Source organism: Vitis vinifera, chromosome 14 (genome assembly GCF_030704535.1).
Source record: "Vitis vinifera cultivar Pinot Noir 40024 chromosome 14, ASM3070453v1".
Taxonomy (NCBI): domain Eukaryota; kingdom Viridiplantae; phylum Streptophyta; class Magnoliopsida; order Vitales; family Vitaceae; genus Vitis; species Vitis vinifera.
Genome location: NC_081818.1, coordinates 23,163,005 through 23,173,532, shown reverse-complemented (window position 1 = coordinate 23,173,532; position 10,528 = coordinate 23,163,005). Strand labels below are relative to the sequence as shown.

The window sequence follows — 10,528 nt, the reverse complement described above, 5'->3', positions numbered from 1 at the left end:
AACAGCAATTTTATAACCCAAAAAGTTGGCTTTTTTTAATCATGGATAGAGTCATAAAAATTTGAGGCCACTCTACATGTCTCGTGAACCAACTGGGACCCAACTGTACTCATTCACAATCCTATACCAACAAGGGAACAAACTCAATAAATACAAGTTAACAACACCACCACAACACACTATAGGTCTAGGAAAGACTCTCTCTCTTCATGATCTCCCCATTCCTAAGTTTCCTTCTTTTTTGAGTGTTGGGTGGTGAGAAAATCAACCTACATTCACTGCTTCTAGTTTGCAGTTGACTGGCTTCTGCATGAACCCCATAAATAGGTAGCCATGGAGGGTCATTTATATATCTCAAACAGCTAGAGATTCAAAGTGGGTGTGTTCGTAGAGAATATAGTAGTCAAAAGATTATACATTTTCCCATATAAAAATACACAAGCGAATAGTCACTTTCAGAATGTCTTGGTTTACCATGATATTCATTCTCTGTTTCACATTTATTGACCCTTCAGTGGCTGACCATGGGAAGAAGGTTCCATCTTCATCTCCGTCTGCTGTTGTGGTTGGCACAGTTTTCTGTGACACTTGCTTCCAAGAAGATTTCTCAAAGACTAGCCACTTCATTTCGGGTTTTTAATTAATGCCCCTGTTTTCCTCACTTATCCATCAAATTTGAGTTATTGCTTTTCTGTTTTGTTTCTGGTTCTGGTTCAATCTTCTGAGGTTGTGGTGTATGCAGGTGCATCTGTTGTGGTAGAATGCGGAGATGGGAGCTTAAAACCAAGCTTCCAAAAGGAAGCCAAAACCAATGAGCATGGAGTTTTCAAAGTCCATCTGCCCATCTCAGTGAGCAAACATGTCAGGAAAATCAAGAGGTGTTCCGTGAGACTGATCAGTAGCAGCGAGCCCTACTGTTCTGTGGCCTCCACAGCTACTTCATCTTCACTCCGCCTCAAATCAAGAAAGCAGGGAATTCACATATTCTCAGCAGGGTTTTTCTCATTCAAGCCTCTTAAACAACCATATCTGTGTAACCAGAAACCAAGCGTGGGAAACTCAAAGCAACTGGGTTCCATAAAATCTTTATATCCTCCTAATGATCCAATCCAATTCCCACCACCAATTCAAACCCCAGACCTTCCACCCACAAATCAGTACTATTTCCCACCGCTTCCTCTACTTCCCACGCTTCCACCACTCCCACCCCTCCCTGGCCTACCAAAGTTTCCACCTAAACCCCAGTCCAAACTACCTCAATCCTCCATGAATGCACCTCAACTGCTGAATCAAAAACCAGCCCATCCTGAGTTTTTCTTCCCTCCACTCATACCATCGCCTCCTCCTGCCTCCATTGTTCCATTGCCCCCCAACCCATTTCAGCCTCCTCCCCTCCTTCCTCCCAACCCCTTTCAGTCTCCACCTCCATTGATTAACCTCCCACCCATACCAGGCTTGACTCCCTCACCCCCACCACCAGCTTTCCCATTTCCACTCCCTCCATTCCCTTTCCCACCTCCACATCGCTTTCCTAGAATTCCACCAGCTTCTTCTTCAACAAACAAAGGATCCCCATGATCAAACAGTTCCCATATTTGTACACTTCTCCTCTTAATAATTATCTGTTGTCAAATGTGGATCACCCTTTTCCCCTTCTATGATAGTAATCGTTTGCCCTCGATTTCCAGAACAATTGATAATATTATGCGTTGTGAGAAGGATCATAGGACACAAAATATTATTGTACTTGGAATAATGTTGTATTCTCTTCTCTCTCTCTCTCTTTCTCTCTCTTATATATATATATATATATATATATATATATATATTTTTTTTTTTTTTCTCTTTTTCTAAAGCCTCATCTATGATCTACCAGATTGTAAGATGGATTTGCCATGAGCTTGATATTAAATTTTAATATAAATTATAATAAAATAATTTTTTTTGTGGTAGTTTTGTATCCTAATACATTTCATTATCAAGTTTTATTATCAGTGCCTAATTGTTGGTATCTAATAATTTAGTGCCTAATCCTTGGTAGCTAATGATAGTTGATATCTAAATGGTCGAAAAGGAAGAATTTGCTATGAGCCTGATATCAATTTTAAAAAAAATAATATTACTTTTATTTATTTAAGAATTTTAAAAAATTAAACAAAACAAAAAAAATGCAACTAATTCCATATATGGAAAAAAAATTGAATAAAAAATTAGATAAATGTGGATACCAAATAATATTTGTTATTTTTATAATATTTAATGTTTATAAGATTAAATTAATTTAAAACATAATGTATAAAATAACTTCTAATAAAATGATTTTTCTTGTAATCTTGTATTTGAAATTTTATTAAATATTCTTTTGGTGGTGGGTTATCTTTTCTTTGAATTTGAGATTAGATTTGAATAATTTTTTGTAGGTTCAATCAAGTATTTACTAATTTAGAAACAAATATATGATTATTTAAATTATTGATAAAACTAAAATTCTTTTAAATACTTGATATTTAATAAAATAATTTTTTATTACCAGTTTATTTTAGTTTTTTTAAAATATTTAGATTTTTGGGTTTAATAAAACATTTGAAATTTGTGAACTCAGATGAGCTAGGGCCTAGGGGTGTGTTTAATTCTCTAAATGTTCATAGGCACGATCAAAACGCTGCGTTTTAACTGTCTTCAACTTTGAAAATGTTTGGAGAAACGACGCGTTTTTCTTGGGAACGACGTCGTTTCAAGGCACCGTCCATGTGCTGGTTCGAGCACCTTTCAGTTGATAGGACTCCTTCACCCCCTCTCTTCAGAAATACCGATACATAATCCAAAGCTAGGGTTCTAGCTAGAAGGCTTTGCAGATCTCACCTGCACTTCAGTGAAAAGGGTTTCATTTTCAGCATCTTCCAATAAATTTTGTTTATTTACATTTGTTTGTTCGTTCGTTTGTTTTTTTTTCCTCTCATAAATCGGTTGTTGGCTGAGAAATCGCGGGGAAGAAAAAAAAACTTTGAATTTCCATGGGATTCATATTTTCCTGTCATTTTCTTAACAGCCAAACGGAGAATTTAATAAAAAAATCTGATTATTTTTATTTAAGGTTTTTTCTGCCTTCTTTTGTTAGGGTTTGAGGATTAGTGTCTTTATTTATTTATTTATTTTTATGGATGTTGTTATTATTAGTATTGTTACGTGCTCGTTAACCTTAAGGACCTTGTGGTTTCAGGGAAAATGGTGGAAAATAAGCCAAATTTTGAATCCTAAAAATTTATCTGTTGAGAATGAACCCGGATTTTCATACCAGACTTGAGCATATTCTTGGACAACAGTGAAGTACGAAAATGGCTTCCGATGACATTAATCAAGGTAAGCATTTCATTTATTGCCATTTAATACATGCTTTAATGTCTACATCTGATCTTATGTCGTTTAAAATTTCATCAATTGGTATCAGAGCTATACATGGATGACATTTGAGCTGTATATTTGGGTTATTTTGGGTTTCTGTTTTCTGGTTTGGAAGCCATTTTTTGGAGTTTTTTTTTTCCTTTTTTTTTTTCCGTTTGGTGTTGATTCTTGGTTTTCAAGCCCAATTGATGGTGGAGACTCGTAGAAAATATTGTTTGGAGCAAAACCCATTTTATTTTATTTTATTTTATTTTTTATTTTTTTTATGGTTTTTGGAGCTCATTTGATGGGAATTTGAAAATTAGGGCTTATTTTGGTTCTTCCTTTTATGTGTTTTTTGTGTAATTTTTGGGTTTAGATTGAAAGATTGATGTTTGAGGATGAAAACCTAAGTGTTTTTGTCAGAAAATGCACAAAACTTTGGCCGAAATTTTTTTTTTCTTTAGAAGAACCAAGTCATGTTCTTCTTGGTGGAGAAGATGAATAGTGCATGATGACGTCATAATAAAAAAACAAACTTTTTTTTTTGTCTTGATATTCTTGGAATTATTATGTATTTGTTAAATTTGGTTTTATTGGGACAATTATTATTATTATTGTTCTTTATGGTATAATTTTTTATCTTATACCAATAATGTTGTCCTAGACTTTTTTTGTTAAATATTTAAATTTATTATAACAATAAAGAACACTTGTGTGATTGTCTATCGCAATTCCAAGTGTGTGAAGTTGTGCAAATTAAATATTTGAGTTTATCATGACAATAGTGAACATATATGTGGTTGCCTATCGTAATCCTATATGTGTTAAATTGTCTTTGTTGAGATATTTTATCTCCCACTTTTGGTTGCTTTATTATTGTGATTATTAAGGTCTATACGGGTATTGTAATTGTCCTATCGATGATTATAATACTTGGTAGGATGCTTAGATTGGTGAAGGAAATTAATTATATATTATGAACCGTACTAATTTTCTTTTGCCATTTCGGTAATAAAATTAGTGCATCTTGGTTGTGATATTTAATTAGTTGTCTTTACTGCTGTGGAATTTCAAAATTTAAAGTTATTGCTAAATTGAGAAATTCTGGAAACTAGCAAATAACATGATATTAGTAACATGCATATTGTTTAATTTTGCTATTTTCCAGCTACTAGAATTCCTGGAATTACTCTGCAATTATCTGCCATCAAGCCTCTTACTGGAAATAACTTTGAGGAATGGTATGAGTCTTTCAACGTGCATATGACTTTGCACAATTTGGACTTGGCTTTGAGAGTTGATGAGCCAAGTAAGCCCACTGATGTGAGCTCTGCTGATGAAAGATCCTTTTATGAGATATGGGAGCACTCCAATAGGAGTTGTTTGATGGTGATGAAGTATACTATGAATAAATCTATTAAAGAATGTGTGCCAAAGATGGAAAGAGCCAAAGATTTTTTGGAATATGTAAAAGTCAAATATACCAAGATTGATAAGACAGAAATGACAAATTATTTGAAGCTTCTCACAACCACTATGTATGATGGAGTAAGTGGGGTTAGAGATCACATCATCAAGCTAAAGCACTACTTCAACAAGGCAAATGAGATGAAAATGGAGTTGAGTGATAAATTCTTGAAATGGTTGATACTTGAGTCTCTTCCTACTTCCTTTGATGTGGTGAAGTTGATTTATAATGCCTTGAAGGAAGAATGGACTTTGGAGGAGTTGATGTCCATTGTGGTGCAACATGAAGTCTCACTAAAGAAAAATGAGACTCACTCTCCTGCTCTTGTTACTGACCAAGTGAGCAATATGAAGAAAAAACCTCCACACAAGAATCTTGGAGGCTCTAAGCAATTCAAGAGGAAAGGGAATTCGAGTCAAAGAACCTCTAATGCATTTGCTTCTTCTAATGCTGTAAAGAATGAGAGATTCAAGGGGAAGTGCAACTTTTGCCACAAGATTGGCCACAAGCAGACTGATTGCTTCAAGTTTAAAAATTGGCTAGAGAAGAAGAAGAAAGGTGAAATTGTGGTTGTGGTTAATTTGAATGCAAACATGATTGAGACTAATATTGTTGATGTTCATGCCAATTCTTGGTGGTTAGATACTGGTGCCACTATTTATGTCACTAATTCTTTGCAGGAGATGACAAACAAAAGGAGACTGTCAAAGCATGAAGAATGTGTGTATATGGGTGATGGAAGCAAAGTGAAAGTAGAATTTTTTAGTATGATAAAGCTAAGATTGACCACATAAAGTTTTTTGTTATTAGACAATGTTGCTTACATACCCTCACTTAGGAGGAATATGATTTCTGTATCTATTTTAGATAGACAAGGTTACACTTTCCACTTTGGAAGAGGAAAAGTGGATATATTTAGCAACTCAGTTTTTTGTCTACTATGAATATATTTAGCAAGCTCAGATAGACAAGGTTAGACTTTACACGATATTATATTTGCATGAAAGTATCGTGCCTTAATATTGATATTGATTTTTAAATAATTATTGATTATTTCTTTAGTCCCATGTCCACAAACTCCATAACTTGAGAATCCATATATTCTCTTGGAATACATTACATGGAACACATTAATTGTTTTTTTTAAAAAAAAATAATTATTCTGGCTTGTTTGTTTAGTGAGTGTAAAATGTTCTTATGTTCTGTATTTATTTCATGGATTTCAATCCCATATTTTTTGTAATACATGCCAAAGAAAGTGATCTGAAGTTTGTCAAAACCTTAGTTGTGATATTTTCATTTTTCTTTCTGAATTTCTTTCTTCTATTATGTTCCTGTGCTCTCCAGCCTTAATGGTCAAACCCAACCATAGATATGGAATTCAAATAATATTCTTATTAGAAAAATTGAGGAGGGTAAATATAATCCAGGATAAGAAATAAAGTCATTGTATGAATAGTCAATGATTACACTCATGTAAGTTGCAAGAGACTACCTTTTAACTTGAATACGTGCATGCATGAAGTATCTATTTGGTGCTGCATGGATGGTTTATCACAAATAGATCAATAAAAGTGGTATTTTATAGGTGTTTTCTTTCCAAATAGAAGATTTTGAGTGTTCTAATTAAAACATTGAATTGCTTTATCAAAAGGTTTTTGATTTAATTCCATTTTTATTCTTCTGGATTTTGGTGAATGTTTATTTAACAAGTTGTAAGTAGTAGCTGGAATTAGGAGTTGAAATGCTAATACAATGAATACAATGACAGTATGTTGCCTTGAGTTATTTGTAATTTGTCTCACAGCTTGGGTTTAACAGCTTGGAAAAACTCTAAAACAAGAAGGCTTGATTTTAAATGGAAACTTTCCTTCGAAAGGATAATGTGGAGCCCAAATCCATACTTGCAGAATCAGTTTTGAGCATAGATTGGTCCTAAAAGATAAACTTATGAAAGCCAATGAAATCACCTAATTAAGCACATTTTTGTGTATCCATCGAATTAAAACCTATTTTTTTCAGATTAATAAAATCGGCAAGGTTAGGGAAGGATTACCTGGAACTTTTTGCCATTTTGTTAACCCTCCTGAAAAATCAAATGGCTTTGAAATACTGGTTCAATTCAGCCCTAGTCCACTTCTGACCAGCACAAACTTTCAGTTAAGTGCACATACTATGCAACTTACTTGGAGTTAGCCATGCTCATTGCCAAGCATGTGGGTTTTCTTTAGGATGCTTGTAACTTTAGGTTGAGTTGCCTAGGTTCATTTTCATGCAGGGAATGAGAATTGGCCTCCTACTTGTATCATTTGTTTATTTTTTAAAATGTATTTATGACCAGGGATAGAATATTTATTGCCAGAATAAAACACAGTTTTTATCTTTTGGATGCGGCTTGTATACTCTGTGTGTACTGGGTTATGTATGATATCTTCCATGTGCTTAAAATAGCTTTCAACATGACCGGCATGCGAGTGTTGAACGAGAAGAGGCTAGTTTGAATTCTTTCTGGAAAGAGGCTAGTTTGAATTCTTGCATCCACTTTTATAGATGCTTTCAACAGAACAAAACAGTACAGGGACAAGTCATGGTGTATTCTGGTCATACCTGCTTCCAAGCTACCATTTGAAAACCATTCTGTTTATGGAAGTTCTTCAAAAAAAGAAAATAAATAAATAGAGTTCCCCTACAGTCAATGTCATATTTATTAATTGCTTAAACTGTAGGTTGTTTCCTTTTTGTTATTTTCCAAATTGACTTCAAGCTTTCAAACAAAATATTCAATGTTGTCAGGATTTAAGCCTTTGTTAGTCGAGTCTGGTTGATTGTCTGTGAAAGTTATCCACCACGTAAAATGTAGGATAATGGGCACTTCAAATCTCATGTTAGACTCTTTGAATATGTGATTAACAGAGTTATGCTTTTGTTTCCTCTAGTGCAAGGTTCGGCACTTGTGATTTTCACTTGGCTGGATTTGGCTGCAGGGACCCCCCTGCCCTTTTTATCCCCTGTTGTTTTGATTGGCAAGCTTCTGGGACCAATCATGTCTTCATCTTTCATTTGCTTTATAGAATTTCAAGCTCAGATTATATAAAAAGGAATCGTCAATTGATAAGGTGTTAGCTACAACTAGGTCTGTCACAGAACCTGTCAGCTTGTTGAATTTTTTCCATTTATTGAAGCAAAAAGCCCTTCCATTTGCCCTTTCGATACGATATCAAATCTGCTAGTGTTGTATTAAATGAAAATCTATAAGATTGTTGCATACATGTGAAAGAGCAGGCATAATGTCACTTGTTATCTAAAGCTTGAATCATGAAATGAAACCCAAAGCATACTACCCCTGTCAAGAAATGTTAAATAGTTGAAAGGGTAAGAATGCTAATATGTACACCATTGGTTTATTTACAAGCCAAAGATGGCCAGATATTATCCTAACTTGTTATTTTCTTTTGTCTTCTAACATTAAACTTAGCACCCTCATATGCATGCATGGCATATTGCTATTGGACTGTATTAATTGTCTTTTGTGGTTATCATCCTAATATAATGAAAAAAATTTAATGTAAAGATTTTATTTCAAACAAGCGTCTGAACTAGATAGTCATGTGACAGTCTTAAATTCTTACCTTGTGGTTCTCTTTAATAGGATCCTTCAATTGTTGATTCCTATTATTCCATCTGCCGGCCACTTTGCCTATATGTGATGCTTGTTGGGATTGGAGATCCAGGTGTTACTAACATAAAATAAATCATAAAAGATCAAGGTATGCTCAACTTCTAGTTTTATACTCTTGCTATTGTTGGTAATATGTTTTAGGACTAACAGATTTAGAAGCATGGAAGATACTTTCTTTGGTTAGCAATAAATTGTGGAGGAATTATTCTCTATCATTGGTGAATTTCTATTTTTAGCACCACCATAGTAGACTAGTAGAACAAATTGGAAAAGCCATTCTTTGATGGATGCCAAATTGGCTTATCTATTTTCTTCACAATGACATACTTCAAATGAATATTAAATGCAAGTCAGAAAAACTTCCCACTTCTTTCAATTCCCGATCATTGGACCCCTTATAGAACATGGGTTCCAACCAAGACTAACCCCACTCAGAACAGGAGTATGCCTCACACCAGCAATTTGCGACTCACACACATGTATTGATTTCTTAGGCACAAAGAGACATAATTGACTCTTCGAACTCACTTTGTCACAGCACACGTCAAGCCAGAATATTATCTTCTGTCCTTTATGATGGGTTTTTAACACTGGCCAAGAGCCATCCCTTTATCCTGAACACCATCCCCCTCCATGTGCCTCAATTTGTCCGTTGCCATGTTATTCACAGCCCATCTCTCTCACCCATAGCCACCCACGTTTAGGAGAGCACTCCAATTTCTAATTAATTGAGGCAACTTGTCTTCCTGGCCACTGTCATGAAGAAGTCCTTTGTTACTTCTCCAATCTTAGATGAATGGAGTTTGCATCACAGATTTGGTTTTCTGTTTTGATGCTCATATAGAGATTCTTAGTATCAGCATGGACAGAATGTTCCTTTAGCTACCAAGGAGAGAAATGTGGAGTATATAGAGTTTGTATCTGTGGATAAGATATTACCATTGCCTTCTCCAAACTGACATGGAAAATCTTAATCTATTAACTATTATGTTGGGGGCTTAAGAGGTGAACATAGAGGTTTGCAGTCCATTACCTTGAGATTTGGTTAATGCAATATTATGTGCACAGCAGTCACGATGTTGGAGGTACCTTCATTTCTTTTGAGAGAGATTCGAAGGCTTTAATGTCACTAAGCTGCAGATTCTCTTTGAATTACTTGGTAGCAAAGTTTGTTACTAACTTTGCGCTAAGTGAGGGTTCTCTCGTGACTTCTGTGTGATTATGTCCCCATTTAATGGGCTTTGTTTCTAATTCCTTTTGATTGGTTTTTCTTTGAAATTGCATTCCTTTTCACCTCCTATAGATACAGATACACATACATTCATTAATGAGTACTCTTTTTTCTCTGTGGACAAGATTCTTTATATTTTGTCCCTCTTTTCCAGTGCTTCCACCAAGACAAGGATGAATGATTTGAAATCTTTTGGAAAAAAACCCTATATTTTTTTGGCTTCACCAAATGGTTGGCAAGAGGACAGAAAGGGAAGGGCAAAAAAATTTCTCCTAAGTTGCTCTGATTGTCAACAACCTTGATTTTGGAGCTTCTACTTTCTCATATGGTAACAGTATCCCCAAGGTGGTCAATCCTTTGGGAATCTGAGTATCAACCCATCTTACTGGAACCAACTGTTGGAGGATATTAAGGAAGAAAAAGTCAAATTAACTTCTGTCTTGAGCCTTGTGGTTGCCTTCTTCTGTTCAAAATATGGATTGAGATGAACCATACAGTACTGAGCCATTTTCATGGCCATGGTGAGTCAAAACGAAGGGGAACCTTACCTATCAAAAAAACAAAGGGGACCTTGGATAAACAACTAACATCTAGGAAACGACTCATGAGAATATTGCCATTATTCAGAGGAACTCTGGCTTCAGGTCCTTTAACATGGAAATAATGTCCGTCCCATGTTGCATCTCGGAGCTAAAACAAGACATTACTCAAAAGCCCATGGTTTAGTTGGTCGCCTCAGGTTTGAGGTCCTTATCTTGGCATATGA

General features: G+C 35.0%; 1 protein-coding gene across 1 annotated transcript; it reads left to right on the top strand.

Moving 5' to 3' along the window:
- The first annotated feature begins 168 nt into the window (after positions 1-168).
- Positions 169-1,952, top strand: LOC104881621 (proline-rich receptor-like protein kinase PERK9). The gene is made up of 2 exons (XM_010662265.3): positions 169-632; positions 743-1,952. The coding sequence occupies exons 1-2, from the start codon at positions 461-463 to the stop codon at positions 1,576-1,578; spliced, it is 1,008 nt and encodes a 335-aa protein (XP_010660567.1). The 5' UTR covers positions 169-460; the 3' UTR covers positions 1,579-1,952.
- The last annotated feature ends 8,576 nt before the right edge of the window (positions 1,953-10,528 follow it).

Bases quoted from the DNA above. Each gene is read 5' to 3' on its own strand.
- LOC104881621 (XM_010662265.3), top strand. From the start codon at position 461: ATGTCTTGGTTTACCATGATATTCATTCTCTGTTTCACATTTATTGAC. The intron at 633-742 runs GTTTTTAATTAA...TGGTGTATGCAG, and splicing joins GACTAGCCACTTCATTTCGG to GTGCATCTGTTGTGGTAGAA.